The following is an 18202-nucleotide window of genomic DNA, read 5'->3' as shown; positions in this document are numbered from 1 at the left end:
GGCCAATGACTGGCCTTATGACGGAGTAAAAACCGCTGCGGCACTTGTTGTTAGCTATCGAACAAGTGGTTTCAAAATAACCCACCAGTAGCTTCCATTTTGCTTGTAAATTTCAAGACAATCAGTCTTCACGAAAACATAGTCACGCCCATGCCAGAGAAACTTTCTGCTTCAGTCAAAACATTTTGCTGCTCAAAAGAGTCATGTCTATCATAAGTGAATACTCTTATTATGCGTGGGTTAAATTTTGGACACCGTCTTTTTGGTTACCACCACACATCACTTGGAGTGATTTCAAAGACACAGAAGACGTTGTTTACCCCAAATTCCAAGAAATCTGTTACCCTGTTGCATATTCCATTATAGTTGTTCTCGTTAGGCTTTTCATTGAAAGGTATTATGAAATTCTATTTATATTTTTTTTTCTCCTCCATTCACACAACATAAAATGTGTAACAATGAACATAAATTAGTCTTCTTGATCTGACTGTCTTATGTAACATAGAAATATGTGTTGTCCACTTCCACAGGTGTATTTTTCTGCCATGGGGTTTACGAAGAGGCCTAAAGCAAACAAAAAAAACGGTAGTGAAGAATGTATTGTTGGAAGAAGCTTATAAACAAGGAGGATTGGACCTAACCCATAGTAAAATTACTGGGTTAGCAAAACAACTTGACTGGAGGGTACGACAAGTAGAGCAATGGTATGAAAATATTGCACATTATTCTATTTTAGCAAAACTTGTATGTCTAATTCCCAACTAAGGCTTCGACACAGAAAACAACAAAATAAACCTTCTGCTCTAGTCAAGTTAATGGAAAGTGGTTGGAGATTTACTTACTATTCCTTTGCTGTTGGTTATGGCTTATGGGCCCTTTGGGATAAGCCTTGGTTTTGGAACATTGATGAATGCTGGACTGATTACCCTCATCAGGTTTGAGAATGTGAGACATATGTAGTCATGTTTGATGCTGATGGCATGTTTGACCAAAAACTGTACATTGCAGACTGTCACATGGGACATCAAGCTTTATTATGTGTTTCAATTAAGTTGCTACTGGTCTATGCTCTTCTCCCAGTTTGTTGATGTCCAAAGAAAAGACTTTTTAGAAATGTTCATTCATCATTTGACTACTATCCTCTTGATTATTTTCTCGTATTCATGTAATCTTATACGCGGTGGGAGCTTGGTACTCATTGTTCATGACTTCGCCGACGTGTTTATGGAAGCGGCCAAAATGTTCAAGTACATCAAATGGCAGCGCAGTTGTGATACTTGTTTTGCTTTGTTCTTCATCGTTTGGACTATTACGCGACTTATGATTTTCCCAGGATATCTCATAAAAAAGTAAGTTTTAAATTCTTTCCGAATTGTCACGGCTACTCATTTTTAAAACATGTGCTTGTTTCATTTTTAGTTTTTGGCTGACGGCCCCGAATTTCATGCCTATGTTTCCTGCCTATAATGCATTGAAATACTTGGTTGTGGTACTGTTTCTGCTTCACATCATGTGGACTTATTTCATTCTGAAAATATTAAAACGTGCCGTCTTATCAGGAAAGGTTAGTATATACAATTCGAACTTCGTGTATGCAAGGTAGATAACTTGACGTTCCGTTATAATTTCTTCCAAAGACGGAAAGGGATTCCCGAAGTTCGTCAAGCGAAGCTTCAGCTACCGAGGATACTTCTGATCAAACTGCCTCTTCGGTTCGACTCCGTAAAAAATGAGCTCTGAAAATAGCAGCCCAAATTAAAAAACAATCCTTAAACAGTGTGATTTTTAATAGCCCAGAACCAAAAAAAGCATTCCCATTTTACGAAAAGTTTTAATTTTCGAGATTGCGCTCAGTACATTAGTATGCCTTACTTCATGGGGTCCATGAGGAACTTTCCATCGTTTTGTCGTCTTAATAGCTGCTGGCAAAGATGTGTTGTTATGATACCTATTGCAATATATTCTATGCTATTCTGTTATCAATCCTGTGTTAAAGCTAAGTATAAGAATTCCACAATTACAGGAATTTATTGGGTGTTCAACCTAAACCTGCCTGTGTGGTCCGTTTGTTAAGAGCGTAAAAGAAATTGTATTGTTGTATTTCATGAAGTTTAATTAATTAAAGAGTTTTTTTTTTAGTAGGTGCTGCAAAATGATGTTCCCCACATGAAAATATCTTCCGGGAATGTGTTGTAGCCTAAGTTGATTGTGGTCATGGTTATCTACTTGGTGCAAACCTCCAATACCATTTTTATGTGATGATCATTCATTTTCTGCCATGTAACATTTGATTATTTAACGATCTCACCTAATGCATTGACATTGATCTTTTAATTTAACATAGGCTGTTTCGGTGGGGACCTATTACCCCATTGGCGGGGCCGTAGGCGTGAACACGTTATCGTCTAAATCTTGAGAGTCGTGACTTGAGATTCTGTTATCTCGGCAAAACTATTGAAATCCATAGGGGACTAAGCAACTGACACAATCTGTGTGCGTTATGTGTAAAGTAAACTTGTCGGCTATAACGCACTCTACCCTCTACTCGTCTAAAAACATATTTTGTGATTACTAGTTTAGGTACTCAATCCTCAGTGAACAATGATCTGGATGCCGGATGTTTTTCATGGCAGTGAAGTTTACCCGGATACGTCCCACCTCTTTTATCCAATGGTTTTCTCAGTTATTGTCACTTTTTTCAGATCTTTTGTCGAAAGGTGAGGATGTTAAACTTATGTGACTTATTTCCCATTATCAAAAAAAAATTTTTTTACCATTTTAATAGTAATTTTGATCACTCTCTAGATATGTTTGGGAGCCATTGGGAATCCGCAATGGCATCAAATCTAGCAAATCGACTGAAGAGCAACATCAACCATCAGAGCTGCAATACTTTAAAGAATGCGGTTGGCGTTTCGTTTATCATACCACTTTATTCGCCATTGGTATTTTTATCCTTTTGGACAAACCTTGGTTCTGGAACATAGACGAATGTTGGACTAATTTCCCTAACCAGGTGAGATTGATTTGTCTACTGATTTTTTTTTACGAACATTACGAAGGGAATTCATTTAAACATTTTACCCCTCGTCTTGTCGATAACAAATTGTTCTATGGACATGTAGATGATCTCTGCAGAAGTGTGGTGGTACTACACTATTCACATGAGCGTTTACATGTCGCACATTTGTAGCCAAGTATTGCATCGGAAGCGCAATGATTTTGTGGAAATGTTTATTCATCATGTGGTCACAGTACTTTTGATGGCATTATCATGGGTGAGCAATACTGTCCGCATCGGTACATTAGTACTCGTTGTCCATGATAGCGCCGACATTTTCATGGAAGCAGCTCGGTAAGTTGTGATACATCAATCGTGTGAGAAAAGTCGTAAAATTCGTATTTTAATGTTTCTTTTTGGGTAGGATAGCCAAATTTCTAAAATACCCAAGAATATGCAATCTTTGCTTTGGATTGTTTTTTATTAGTTGGATTGTTTCTCGACTAGGAATCTTTCCATTCCATATCCTCAATAAGTAAGTTCATATCACAATTCTACTGCAATATATGTAGATAGTCTAACGAGCCTTTAACCTCTCCACCAGCATATGGTTTGACGCACCCATTGAAATTTATGGTTCTCCTATTATTTCATCTTTAATTCTCTTGCTGCACACTTTGCTTGGATTGCACCTATTTTGGACGTATTTAATTCTAAGAATTCTCTATACGTTTCTCGTGTATGGAAAGGTAACACAAAGAAATTTTTTCTGTAACATCTTTGTCATTCTAAAAGAAAAATGAACTATTTCAATAGTTAGTGGACGACTCGCGCAGCACTCCCACCGAGCTTGTTGAGGACCATAACTCAAATGGGAAGAAAGCCAACTGACGGAACATCGTCCATGTTTTCAGTGCTTTCTTGAAGAGCAATTTTACGTCGAACATCACTTAGCTTACTGCATTGTTAGTACGCATGTGTACACGAAAACATCGTGCCTGAGATAGCGGTAAAGACGCCAACTTAAAAGGTAATAAATAACAAATACGAAGCGAGTGTATTTTGAACTGTAAAAATGTACCACGCAAAGGAAACCTCTCTTAATGGTGAACAAAGATCACTAATGATTTGTTTGCATTTATCTTTGGTGTAGTGAAACCTAATAAGTAGTTGAGATAGGGTCATTAAAAATAATGTGTACACAAGGTGATTGAATGAACGAGAGAAAAAAAAACGGATGAAATTTCCGGTGTGCTTCTGGAAATAATTTACAAACTAAACAGACATTTGGGGTAAAAAGACAGCTCTATTTACTGGGAATCGTCAGTTGATTATAAGGCAAAGATGAGTTTCAAAATGAACAGGAAAGACAGATACAGCGCTCATATCTATATAGCAGAGAGAAGATTTGGATGCTGGAACGAAGGGTTTATCCAGTCATCATCTCCATGAATTCTGTAACAGGTAAATAAAATTAATTACATCCATTTACAAAACATTGTGTGCGTGCATTAATATGCGTGAACTTACCATCAAAATCAATAGTTCCTGAACCGTCTTCATCGATTTCTTCGATGATACCATCCAAATCTTCTGGAGTCAGTTTGTCGTCCAGGGCGGCTAAAATTTCTCGCAGCACAGCTGTTGTGATATAACCGTTACCTGTCAAGAAGGTGGAGAAAAACATTGTTACAATCAAACAGACACGCTTATCGTATGTACTGTAAGTATGAAAACTTTACCTTCTTTGTCGTAGAGACGGAAAGCTTCTTTAAGCTCGTTCTGCATGGCCTCGTCATCTTCATCTTCCAAGAAGTTTGCAGCGATCGAGTAGAAAGCTTCAAACGACAGCTTACCGGTTTCTATTTTTAAATTTTTCAAAAGTATTTCATTAGTTTTAGTATGACTTCTCGTTATGTTCTCTACATTTGAAACGTCATTAATCTTACTGTTTTTATCAGCTTCTTCAATTGTGATCGCCAACTCGCTGCTGTCGAACTGTTGGCCCATAGTGTTCAAAATAGCTGCAACTTGATTTGTCTCGATGAATCCAGTTTTTCTATGATCGAACATCGCAAAAGCCTTCTTAAGCACTAGACAAGAAAAAATAGTTTAGTTAATTTTGGATAAGAAGGCTCCCATCACTACAGGTACTACCCGCTTCAAACTTTCCATGTTAAAAATCTAATTTTAAAAATAGGACTTACTTTGAGTCTTTTCATCGTCACCGTCCTATCATTGCAACACCGGCGAAGAGGCAACATAATCAAGAAAAAAAAACATAAAAGAAAAACAATAAATATTATGAGACTACAAACAATTTAAACTCCATTAACATCGAAGAAAACGCACGAGGTAAACATTGTTATAGAAAATAGTAACTATTATTCAAATGGTTGCTTTATACGCTTTACTAACTGGATAAGACATCTAATTTGCAGCATCCAAATGGAAATATAACAAAATGTTACCACTACAGGCTTTCCTCAGGCCTGCCATTAAACCAACGGAGAACGCATGCTATTGCACTTAATCTCTGATGTAATTTCAAATAACAATGGCAACGTAAAAGATGAAGAAAAAAAAGCGCCATAAGTTACCATTGTGAAGTTTAGCAATGAACGAGAACTGGTTTAACGAGATGGAAGTTGATCGACGTTGTCTCGAAGACTGAACCAGCAACGCGCGATGTAGGTCGAAAAGCAAGGTGCCTCGAGTTTAGTTATTGCTACGGACCACCATCGTACGAATGCAGTTTTTCCTGCTGTTTGCTGGTGTTTTGGCAGGTCGCCTGAACATCCATCTACTATATCTATTTATGTATTATGAGACGTTCTTTGCTACTCCCCTCCTTATCCAACTCCGTTTCGGCTCGTGTCAAAATATCGTGGCTTGCCCGAACTAAAGGGAAGAATCGGTACCATGTAGCCGTTTCCAGTGAACAGTGTTGTCTGAGACTCGACGTGCACTCGGCTGTAATTTTGTATAGTAGAAGGACTAGATGGAGGGCTACACAGGCTGAAGTGGAGGTTCTATTTTACGGCGGAATAACGACACCAAAAGCGTCTCGTCTACACAAGTGTATATCTTTCTCTTCCTGTGACTCTTGCAATCCACTATATCAATAAGATGCCATACAGTCCAAGGCTTTAGGGGAGTTTAAAAAGTTCTTTGGAATGGCATAAATGAGACAAGGCTGAGTCTGGAATCTTTTTCTCTGCCAATGAGACTTTTAGTGGTTATTATATAGAAACGTAATGTGAAAATGCTGTAGATAATAATGCAAGGCGTAAGCGAACTTACCACGAGCACCACTGTTACAATTGGTACGTATTTTTTAATAAAGTTCGTAAAAGGAAACCAAGGCTGGACTGCAACGATGGTTTGTTCGTATAAGCCCGACATGAAGGACCTTTCTGCTCTGGTATAAACATATTATAGGTGAAAAATGCACTGAATGAACCCGCAATTTCAAACAAAGGATATGATATAATAATAATACATTTTTTGTACGAATATTCAGTGTAATTTAAAAACGCTAACTTGACAAGAAAACGTGTGGCTTTTCTGGAATCAGCATAAAGTTTTGATTATACTGTGGGATTTTCATGGAATTCCAAGAGATGTCATTCTTGGCCGATTTTGATAATTTGATAATTTTTCATTTTTGGCTAAATTTAAAATTTCGCTTAAAATAAATGATATCAATTCAGAATTGAATGCTTATCGCGGAAATCAAATTTATTTTTCAATAGGCCTTATGGTTTTTTAATTAAACATAAAATACAAAAAAATAAGAAAAGTCGGGCTTAAATAACGGGGTTTAAATAACCCCGACTTAGTCGGGCTTAAAATTTTTGTCTGCAAAAACTGACATTCATCGGAATTGGTTGAATATCACAGGATGTACTCCAAATTGAATGCTGATTCCCGGAAAATTGCAATTTTTTTCATTAAGTTAATCGTTTTTTTGAAATACACGGAAAATTTGACGCAATGCTATCGCGCCAGCACGCTACAGCGCTAGCGCCAAGCAGCAGAAAAATTCGGTGAGTGTACATAGAGAATTCACTCGAAATCTGACCGGGAGATGGTGATAGCAGTAAAAGAGAAGGAAGACCGATATTTTTTTTTTGGGGGGGGGGGGGGGGTGGAAACGGATTGCCATACGACACGCTGTTTTGTATGGCAATCCGTTTTACATAAAAAAAAAAAAAAAATGGCGGAAAAAAAAATAAAAAATCGCACTTTTTTCTTTTTTTCCGACACGTAGCCATCTACCGCTCAGTCTCATTATTACTGGCGTAGGCAATTTCAGTCCATTGGATGCCATTCGCAGTTAGTTCAGTAGCGTGGATGGAGATTAACGCGTGGCTGGAGGAACAATTGAAAAATGGATAAGATAATACAACAAAAGGATGGTAAGTATAAACATTATTATATTTGTTTTGAATTATTAATTATTGTTTATTAGATCAAATTATGGACCTGCAGGCTCAATTATTGCAACAGCACAAAATATTAGATAACAGCAAAGCTAAGGATGGTAAGGCCTAATACATAATGATTCTATTTATTTGCTTTTATTCATTTGTGTTTTGTAGCTCAAAGTTTGAGTCTACAAGCTCAGCTAGGGGAAAAGAACAAATTGGAACGGAACAGTTTCCAAACAGTGAAGGAGGTTTTTCCAAACTCAAACCTAACTGAACATGAGGATGAATCGGCATTAGGCGAACACAGTCAGGTACCTAAACTTTTCAAATAAGAATTCAAAATAAGTATAGAATTTTAACAAACAATTATTTATTGTTTAGTTATTCAGTCTACCACCTGACAGTGTGTTAAATTTAAATTCTGTTAGTGCTGCACAAAAAGAATCGTAAGTAATAAGCCCATGCAGTGAAGGAAGTGAACAATTGTGGGACCGTATTTGGGCCGAAAATGGGTGTGGTACGGAAACCAAGATATGGCACAAGTTCAACATGAAACATGGATTAGGTACTTTTCGGTTTCATGTCTATTGAAAAAGTATTTTTAATGCTATTATTTTGCATTCACAGAATTTAATGGGGGATCAAATCAAGTCTGGAAGTGTTACAGGATGGAAGAGTCAGCCTACAGATGAAAAAACACTGAGAGTGCATTACCATTAAGGTATGAGGTAAAGTAATAGAGTATGCACATTGTCTAATGAGAAGTACCATCTTGTGTTAATAAATCCAGTACAACAGCAATCCTTTATAGTTCTGTCACAGCTAGAAACCTCAAATAATTCTGCTTCTCTGTCTAAAGAACAACTTGTCCTTTATGTTCAGAGTGTTGGGGAAACTGGGTACTTAAATGGCCCTAAAGATGTTTTAATTTTGCTGACATTGCAGAGATGAACATCATACATGGACTCTTTAGGTATGAAAGGATTTTTCTTCAAATAATTTTGAATTTATGACGAAGAATTTCTCCTCCTTTTTGCCAACCAGGTCTAATCTACCAAAAAAAATTTTATTCAATAGGAAAGGATTTTCATGTACTGGGAACACAACTATCAACAATGCAACATTGTACAGGTGCTAGTTTATCATTCAAGAGCCTTATACAATGATGTTAATCTGCAATTTGTATGTCCTTCCCCAAGCTTCCACCAGAAGTTCAATCTATGAGTCATGTAAGTTACATGATCAACAGTTGATATGTTTAACGGTGTTGTTTTTCTTTTCTCAATATAGGTTGATAGTAACATTGGATCTGAAAAAATTCTTTGTTGGGGTAAGACACTGAATAAATTGTATTGATTGGATGGATGACATGACATTTCTATACTTAATTCGGATTCCCCAGACGGTATTTGATATTAAAAAAATTGAAGTGCATATCTGGGCTCCCTTCTTTTCTGAAGCCCCGTTTCCCCTTGACTCGTAATAAGCCCGTAGGGGGTCATGCCCCTACTGTACGGTATATATAAAAACAACATATACCGAGGTTTGGAGGGCTCTGGCCGGAAAGGGGACGTGGGGTGCCGCTTAGTCCGATGATGTGTTCACGGAGGGCGATGTGGCTACCCACAAATCCGAACTAAAGGTTAATCGCTCCTGTAAAAATGTTCCAAATCTTCAGCTCTTCTTCCGGCTTCTCTTAGCCAATCACCGGGTAATCTCCCCGGTGGGTCAACAAGGCAGTGTCTCCCCCTGCCTGGGTTGACGGCAACTTTTGAAAGGGCTATTGTGCCTTTTTAAAGTTGCAAAAATAATTGTAATGTGGAGAGAATTGTCAATAAATTTTTTTTTATAAAATTTTTTTGCAAAACTTGTTTCCTTCATTGTCTGTGTTCACACATTACATTTATAAACTTTTTTTTTTATTCAGCTTGCGCAATTCAGTTTTATTGTTTTTGCCACCGTTAAACGTTTATCTGTAAGTATTCAATTATTATTTATTACACTTTTTGAATTCATGAACTTAGACAAGGAACAACGTGTAATACCTTGATATTTTCTGAAGTAATTTTGTATTTGTATATTGTTTTACTGGCATGGGAATCGATCCTCAGACATTCAGCGTGCAACGCCGATGCTCTAACATTGAGCCACAAGACATATATTTTTTATTATCGCATATCATATGTTATCGTCTAGGATGTTTATGCAGTCTTTCACAAGTATATGTTTATCTTTGTATCGCTTTTATAATGTCCATAGCTCTGTGGTAGAGCATTCAGCTGAGATAACTGTTACCCTGGGTTCAAACCTTACTAGATGTATAAAAATCTACATCTAAATGGAGAAAATAATATTGCAGTATTGCATTTCAGTTTTATTCAAAGTGTAAATGCAAGTCCGCAAGTGACTAGAAAAAAGCCAACTTGACATCATATGATTCATGGCTCATTGGTAAAGCATCGGCGCGGAATGCCGAACATCTAGGGTTCGATCCCTGGATAATAATTGAATGCTTACAGATAAACTATGCTTACAGGAAACAATGCTTACCATTAAACGTGGCATAAACAATAAAGGAGAATTGAGTAAGCTAAATAAAAAAAAGATGATAAATGTAATTTGTAAAAACAGACAATGAAAGTAACAAATTTTGCAAAAAAATTTTATAAAAAAAAATTTATTGACAATTCTCTCCACATTACAATTATTTTTGCAACTTTAAAAAGGCATAATAGCCCTTTCAAAAGTTGCCGTCAACCCAGGCAGGGGGAGACACTGCCTTGTTGACCCACCGGGGAGATTACCCGGTGATTGGCTAAGAGAAGCCGGAAGAAGAGCTGAAGATTTGGAACATTTTTACAGGAGCGATTAACCTTTAGTTCGGATTTGTGGGCAGCCACGTCACCCTCCGTGAACACATCATCGGACGAAGCGGCACCCCACGTCCCCTTTCCGGCCAGAGCCCTCCAAACCTCGGTATATGTTGTTTTTATATATACCGTACAGTAGGGGCATGACCCCCTACGGGCTTATTATGAGTCAAGGGGAAACGGGGCTTCAGAAAAGAAGGGAGCCCAGATATGCACTTCAATTTTTTAAATAATTAATACCGTCACACACGGGAAGTCGATTGAAATCTGGAAATTCCATACTGTGATTTCAATTATTAGGATCATTCCGGTAACTTGTCCTAGTCCGAAGACTTTTAAGATCCATCGTTATTCTTCATCTACATTAAGAAAACAAAATATCGATAAGCATAAAAATATTGTTTGTATAGCTTACATGATACCTTATAACCTTAATCCGTTTTAGGCATAGCTCTTTAAAAGTTATGGCAGGAGCTTCTGAAAGAGCGTACTGACTGCAAATGATCATCACATTATTTTTGTTAACACGTTTTTGATGATACCAAAGATTTCACCACAATTCACCAAACCGAATTATCCACAAACCAATGACGAAGCATGGCTTCGGCTTGCGGATACGTAAGTTATCGCTGAACTTCAATAATTTGACAAACGGTTACCTTTTTTAGGAGCTGTCCATGTATGACCGGATAAATGCGCGCTTTAGTCTTGCGCAAGTATTTGAGTTTGAATTTGGCCTCGATTACGCCTTCCGATCCCAGAAAGCATGCGCTCGATTCTGGATCCACATACATTTCCATGTGCAATTCGTTCATAGTTGGGTCAATGACGACCCAGACACCCCCATCGAAGCTCAAAAAATTTTGGGATTGAGACCATTACGGGTTTTTTACATTCACGTAATTCGACCACAACATATGCGCCGAATTTAGCCACCTTTTAACGAATCGAATCCGTTAGCCATTAGCCTCCAGAACTGAAAGTTAAATAATAAAATAATAAAAATTTACCTGCGCATCCCTTTCTCTTATTGCTCCTGAAAAACCACGGCAATCGGCAAAAATGATTGATTGCAAGTTTTCACGCTAAAATCTAGAATAGTTTGAACCGTTTTATAAGCGGAATTAGGGAACCAGATCTGTTGTTATTGCCAAAGAATATGAAGTTACTATTTTGTTCGGTTTATCAACCAGTTTATTTACCTGTCCAGCTTGTGAGACCACTTTGGCTTTAGAATCAAGGTTGGCGGAATCAGCAGGCAGGTTGAGTTCCACCGTGCGCGTTTCGATGGCACCAAGTCCTACAATGATGTCATCTAATCTTGCCATGCCACAAATGACAGTTTACACCACGTAGCCCTAATCTCATCAAATGATCCTCGCTCGAAGAAACCATATTCCCATTCTTCCGGATGAAGCGAGTTTTGCCTACAGGGGAAAATACTGAAATGAAGGCTCATTCCACATCTAACTGAAATGGTAATTGACCGAACTATTTACCTTCTAGATAAGATGCTTCGTACAGATACTTACAAATAGATAGGTGCTTTAGTTGGCACATACTTAATGTCACGTTCACTGAAATCGTAAATCGGATTGATAGGGAGAGGTGAACCTTAGCATTTGGGGATGTACGACAGCCAACGCAAAACAATTCGGATGCCTTCCAAGTCGTGGGCGTCTGTACGACGAGAAACGCCGTTATTGTTCATATTCTGAATGCCACCAAGTTGTGTCTGTTAAGCGCACTGTATCCCGCCAAAATTATGTGCGGATTTTCAATCTGGAAGACACGTTGCCTATTCAGAAAGATATGCAACAAAGCCTATGGTTCGACATGACACCAAGGAAATTGCCACAATTAAAAAATTAAAATAAAATTACAAATTGGATATACGTCGTAGGCCTGTGAAGATTCTCCAGCAATCATTCCAGAATGACGGAAATTCTCAACGCCTAGACCGCCTTCCTTGCCATTTGTTTGTAATTTTGTACCGTGCCTCACCATGCTCCTCAATTAATTCAGCACGAACTGAATTCACGGTTGCTACTTTTTTTAAATCGTCAGGAGCCAGATAAAAGCACTTAGAACCCATTTTCGGATCACTGTTGCCGATACTCGCCACACGGAAGAGGTGTTGTATCTCATCCGCCAGGTCAATCACCGTTCTGCTATTAGCAGCGATATAGACAAGGCGTATTTTGAGTGCCGAGGCCAACTGTGATGCAGCCAAAAAAAGCTTATCTTCTTGTGCATCAAACGAGTCGATCACGAAAGTGATATCATTCCAAACGACAATGATTTTACGACCAGTTCCGTACTCTGGTGTGATGGGTTTGGCTCTCCACGATACCATACTGCTATTATTCTCATCTAAAGTTCCATCAGACATAAAAAATTATCCTAGCCAAGGATAAGTATATAAAAGAGTAACGTACCCAGAAGTATTTTTTGTTTGATTAAATTTCCTTAGACATCGAGTGACGTGCTCGGCTTTCTACACAAGAATATTTCAACTCGGTGGATACGGTCGACGTCTCTACGATGGGACACTTGTTCAACTGGACCATGAGTTATGAACTTATAGAGATTCAATTTCTTTACGGACGTATTGATCCGGGCGCGACAGCTCTGAAACCCTTGGAAGAAATAAAAACAAGTGATTGAAACTGAATTTCCTTCAGCAAAGAACTTTGCCACCAACAAAACCAAGCAGGTCGTCTGGATGGTATCATATTGTCCTGCACTAAGTTTGCGAGAGACTTACGTTAATCAGCTGAAGCAATTCTTCCGGTAGGTAATTATGGCTTGTGTGGAAATTTAACGTGTCCTCATAGTAACATTTCAGACTTCTTGTCCGATCCGGAGTGCTATCGTATGCCAGAAAAGAAGTGCAAATTTTATAAGACTTTTGAAAACTCCATATGTACAGACTAGGTAACAGAAAAGTTCTTTTAGATTATGGGCACGATTTCATACCTGTGGTATACGGGGGACAAACTCTAGCCAGCTGGCACCTCTTCATTCGGCCGTAATGTACGCCAGAGACATTTTGGCAGTATTCTTTCTTCTTTTGACAAAAACCACATCCTCGAGGTCAGAAGGGAGGATCTTGTATGCTGTCTTGCATACAGTGTAACGGGAATCGAAAGTGTGCTATACCTTTACACTTTGCCTGTAAAAAAGGTATCAAATATTTTCCTAGATGAGACACAAGTTCACCATTATTTAAACCTAAAGACAAAGTGAAGCATCAGCCATTGACTATGAACTAATCAACAGCTTTTTAAAATTTAACCTAATAGAAGAAAATCTCATCACATACCCAACTATCATGTAACAAAATTGCTTTTCAACAGAGCTACTTTTCATTACTGTCCTGGATGAGTATTAGGACCACTGAATGAGCAGCAAATGGAGAAATTGATAAGGCTCAAGACAGGAAACATTGAAGAAATTCAATGCTAAATTTACTTACCTTGTATAACTCTCAATTTCGTTCAGGTCCTTTGGTACGCAGTACACAAACTTAGCGTGGGAAAGGGGCAGTTCCAAAAAAAACCTATAATGTAAATACATGCAATTGAAAGCCAACCATGCTTACTTTGATATTTTGACTAACTAACACAATGTTTATTTACCTCTGAGATGCAGCATAGAAAACCTCTGGGTCAGGTTGAACTGTTTTTTTTACTAGCCTCTATGGATACAGCTACCGAAGATCACATGTGGTGTTTAAAATACATCTGCAAGTTTGAATACTCTAGAGAAAAGTCAGCACATGACGAAATATGATAAACCATGCATTTGTAAAACGTCATTGACAGCAGGACAGAAGAAGATTGATGCGCATTCCTGGGGCTACGTAGAAGTCGGTGACCTCACGGTAAATTTCATCCTAGCCATCGAACGTTTTCGAACGAATTATCACAATCTAGTTTCCCCAAGTTTAAGTATTTGAACGAGGAAACGTCTCGTTTGGCGAACAGACTACATACAGATACACAATGGTGAAGGATCGTCTGCATTCTGACGCGGTGCTACTGTAAATTACAACGTATAAAATTCAGAACTGTTGATAACTAGCTGACTTTTATGAATGATTATGATCATGCAATCTGCAATCATGAACCTGTGTCAAAATATCCACCTGATCTAGGCTTAATGAAAGGGCAAGCAAGTCGCGATGGACAATAAAATTATGCAGACAGGATTAGATTAGAAAAAAGTTAAGTTTTATTTTGCCAGATTTGTGGTATATCGATCTTTCGTGTTTGTGTTGCAACTTTCACACAGGCCACGCCCCCTGCAACAATAGTTCCGGCATAATGACGTGTAATCGCCTTATGGCGGTATTACAGGCAAACTTTACTTCTACTATTTTCGCACGTTTATTTTTATGCAATTGATATTTTTTTCACTGAACCATGTTTTTAAAATATTAATTTCTCTGATTGGCATCAGTTTAGTTCACTGTAAAAAAAAAAAACACATGTGAAAAGTACGAAAACGGAAAATGCCAAGCGGTGTACTCTGGCTGCAAGCACATAGCTGCAGCTTCGATTCTGCAAAAATATCGGCATTTTCAGAACTTCCAAGCGATTTCAAGCGATTTCAAGTGATACCAATTGACTTTAAGCGATTCCAAGTGATTTCAACTTTTTTGAAAATGCCTTTTTTCGCTATGTTACCCTGTCTCGTTTACCAGTGGCAATCCATTTTTCAAGGAAATTCTGAAAAAGGTGTCGCCGAATCGGCCCCTGTGGCGATTACTAATGCACCGTGTGGCTCGCTAGATCAATCTGAAGACCTGATTCATCTACCTGCTGGGAACCAAGAGTTGGAATGTGTGTTGGAAAGAGCGCTGAAGGTTCAGCTTGCTGACCTGATAGAAGAGAGGCATGTGGCTGTTTCGGATAACAAACAACTGACCGAAATCATCGACAACATGAAGTTGGAAGCTATGGTGGCCAGCGCTGCGCGTGAGGAACTCACCAGGCAAAACATCGAGTTGCAAAACGAGTTAAAGAGGAAGGACTGTGATCTCCGGCGGACTGAGGAAGAAATGAAAGACATCATCTTTTCTAAGCATCAAGGTGCAAACAAGATCGGTCTAATGCAGAAGGAAATCCGGAACCTCAAGAGTCGTCGAATGAGTTATGAAGAACGTATGTCTCGCCTGGAAAAGGAATTAGCTGATAAGGAGAATCAACGAAAAGTAGAGCAAGGCCAGCAACAAGCTAAGATGGAGCGTACGATGGCGTTACATGCCAAACAGCTGAACGACATTGAGTCGGAGAACAAGGTTTTCGAACAAATGATGGTCAAGCAACACCAGCTCGACATGGACAAACAACGTGTCCATTACGAATCCGCAATGGCAGAGTTACGCAACCAACTTCAGACGGATTATCAAGCCCGTTTACATTCGGCATCAGAGGAGGCGAAAGCCCAATACGCGGCTAAGTATTCCGAGGTTTTTTACAATTTTCAAATAAAACTGCGAGGCTTTCGCAAGAACGCCGATTCAGCGCGCACGGAGGCTGAACACCTAGCCAAGAATCTGGAAGAGTGTAAGAAGAAACTTTTGGAGATAGAGACAGCAAACCGCCTTCTGGAAGAGGCGCTGCACAAACAAAAAGCGACCTCAAATGCTTATTTTGATGAACTGATCGCCAATCATGAAACCATTGGCCGAATGCGCGACTTTCACGCAAAATTGCTCGAAAACCGGGATAGGCATATCGAGCAATTACAACGAAGAATCGAAGAATTGGAGAAACGAGCTGAAAAGGATGTAGATATAGTCGGACCTGATTACTACAAACTCTTGGGAGTCGAGCGGAACGCTGGAACGAGCGAGGTTAAGTCGGCATATTATGCAAAATCGAGAATCCATCATCCCGACAAGCATCGAGACTCGCCCGACCAGAAAAAACATGAAGCTATTTTCAAAACGATTAAATATGGCTACGAAGTCATATCTAATAGCCATTCGCGGCGCAAATACGATAAATGGCTCGACATGACATCGGTTCGACTGGCCCATCAAGAGAAATATTGTTAACGGATTTCTAACTCTACGTTAACAGCCAGATGTGCAGGTCAACGTTGCACACAAAACACCTCGCAATCTTTCTTAAATCCTTTGGCTTGACTTTTAAGTCACGAGTAGTAATGTAAAGCGCCGTGCGTGTGACTGCCCAGTCAGCGTCTATGTGAGTCTTTGGAATGATGTTTTGTCATCTTCCCTCTACTCTGGGAAGTTCTGACATCGGGTAATTGCATGCACCCGTGTTGTTCTGTCTGCGCGGGAATTTACGTTACTACGTTGAAATTCCACCCTTTCCTCTTTCTCGAAGACGGAAACCAAAATTCAAGTGTGCGATATTGTCATCATACATCGTTAACTAAGACTGGCTGTAAGCGGTCTTAGTAGTAAATCCTTTGGCTTGACTTTTTAGTCATGAGTAGTAATGTAGAGCGCCGTGCGTGTGACTGCCCAGTCAGCGTCCATGTGAGTCTTTGGAATGATGTTTTGTCATCTTCCCTCGACTCTGGGAAGTTCTGACAACGGGTAATTGCATGCACCCGTGTTCTGTCTGCGCGGGAATTTACGTTACTACGTTGAAATTCCACCCTTTCCTCTTTCTCGAAGATGGAAACTAAAATTCAAGTGTGCGATATTGTCATCGTACATCCTTAACTAAGACTGGCTGTAAGCGGATTCTGACCGAGAGACTTCATCTTAGCTCGGTCACACAAACATGACAACAAGAACATGTCAAAGTTAAAAGGTGGCTCGACTACTTTAAAGTCACAAGTACTGAAATAAATCGCCGTGTGTCACTGCCCGGTAAGCATCCCAATGAGTCTTGGGAATTATGCTTTATTATCTTCTCACGACTCTGGCGGATTTTCTGACATCCAGTAATCACACATACCCGTGCAGATTTATCCATCCATTACTTTATGACTTTGGAATACCACCCTTTCCTTTCTTGAGGGTAAAAACAAAAAGGCTATATATTCGTCAAGATACCTACCGTAGCCTGAAAATAGTTCCTGTTCAAGTAGATTCATCGAATTTCGATTGCTACTTACCTAAAAACGGTGATTTTGACGAAGCCATGAATCTCCTCTGTCAAGATCGCCGACCAAAAAATGATGTCTAGTAAGGGGTAAAATCGGACAAATGAGGGTAGCAGCTACTCGTTTTCCATCACTTGATTCAACTGAAGTGCTGCTTATAGTATACATCCCTTTGTATCCTGTGACGTCCCAATTTCATTTTGCTTTTGGCTCCTGTAAATTCGATATCAATTGCTGTTCTGCCTTTTTTCTATGTTTACCAAAGTTCTGTTACCTCACACAACAACCGGATCAAATGATTTGACCGCTGCTTACTTTGCAGTCATGCAAAGCGCAAGTAGATCTTCAAAGTCCAAATCATTCTCCTATTATGACTAAATTGGTTCTAAACAGGAGGTAAATTCATTAGACTGCATCGTCTCAAATCCATAGCAATTTAACATAGAAGAAAAACGAGGCGAACCAAGAAGATCAAAACATGCTCCAGAACGAAATTCGAATCCGTTATTATACAATTCTTGTAACCAATAACAACTTACAAATTCTACATTAGCATTTGAAGTTAACCCCAATTGCAAAATACAAGTTTTGTTAACCTAAAAAATAAAATTTTATGTTATTTGTTAGTAGTTTAGTAGGGGAAGAAAAAGTGTATAAGATTGTTAATATCAACACTAGCAAAAAATCAAACGAGTAAAACTCGGTAAGTAAATCAGTGTCATTGACAGTCCAGAAAAAGAAATTCGTAGGCTAAAACGAAAAAATTACGTCGTATTTAGAAGGTATGGTTTACAGCATTCGGTGAA

At 38.8% G+C, this 18202-nt stretch overlaps 4 protein-coding genes across 5 annotated transcripts; 3 read left to right on the top strand and 1 right to left on the bottom strand.

Moving 5' to 3' along the window:
• The first annotated feature begins 34 nt into the window (after window positions 1–34).
• On the top strand, window positions 35–1979 carry LOC130695859 (ceramide synthase 6-like). Its single transcript, XM_057518930.2, has 6 exons — window positions 35–394; window positions 531–704; window positions 767–935; window positions 1009–1349; window positions 1420–1564; window positions 1638–1979. The coding sequence occupies exons 1-6, from the start codon at window positions 204–206 to the stop codon at window positions 1731–1733; spliced, it is 1116 nt and encodes a 371-aa protein (XP_057374913.1). The 5' UTR covers window positions 35–203; the 3' UTR covers window positions 1734–1979.
• Window positions 1980–2550: 571 nt separating this feature from the next.
• On the top strand, window positions 2551–4310 carry LOC130695847 (ceramide synthase 6-like). Its single transcript, XM_057518916.2, has 6 exons — window positions 2551–2717; window positions 2806–3016; window positions 3126–3355; window positions 3426–3536; window positions 3606–3750; window positions 3818–4310. Exons 1-6 carry the CDS (start codon window positions 2602–2604, stop codon window positions 3890–3892), a joined length of 888 nt encoding a protein of 295 aa, XP_057374899.1. The 5' UTR covers window positions 2551–2601; the 3' UTR covers window positions 3893–4310.
• LOC130695854 (troponin C-like) lies at window positions 4288–5738 on the bottom strand. The gene is made up of 6 exons (XM_057518923.1): window positions 5602–5738; window positions 5209–5233; window positions 4951–5094; window positions 4744–4863; window positions 4532–4663; window positions 4288–4456 (listed from the first exon to the last, which is right to left on the bottom strand). The coding sequence occupies exons 1-6, from the start codon at window positions 5602–5604 to the stop codon at window positions 4431–4433; spliced, it is 450 nt and encodes a 149-aa protein (XP_057374906.1). The 5' UTR covers window positions 5605–5738; the 3' UTR covers window positions 4288–4430.
• A 1572-nt stretch (window positions 5739–7310) lies between these two features.
• On the top strand, window positions 7311–8394 carry LOC130695855 (uncharacterized). 2 transcript variants are annotated; one of them, XM_057518925.2, is made up of 6 exons: window positions 7311–7422; window positions 7476–7547; window positions 7606–7745; window positions 7816–7999; window positions 8062–8155; window positions 8225–8394. In XM_057518925.2, exons 1-4 carry the CDS (start codon window positions 7395–7397, stop codon window positions 7882–7884), a joined length of 309 nt encoding a protein of 102 aa, XP_057374908.1. In that variant the 5' UTR covers window positions 7311–7394; the 3' UTR covers window positions 7885–7999; window positions 8062–8155; window positions 8225–8394. The 2 variants fall into 2 exon arrangements, with proteins under 2 accessions (XP_057374908.1, XP_057374907.1); XM_057518924.2 differs by having other exon boundaries at window positions 8062–8394.
• The last annotated feature ends 9808 nt before the right edge of the window (window positions 8395–18202 follow it).

This window comes from Daphnia carinata, chromosome 5, assembly GCF_022539665.2.
Source record: "Daphnia carinata strain CSIRO-1 chromosome 5, CSIRO_AGI_Dcar_HiC_V3, whole genome shotgun sequence".
Taxonomy (NCBI): domain Eukaryota; kingdom Metazoa; phylum Arthropoda; class Branchiopoda; order Diplostraca; family Daphniidae; genus Daphnia; species Daphnia carinata.
The sequence above is the reverse complement of the archived record's forward strand: the minus strand, read 5'-3'. Positions and strand labels throughout refer to the sequence as shown.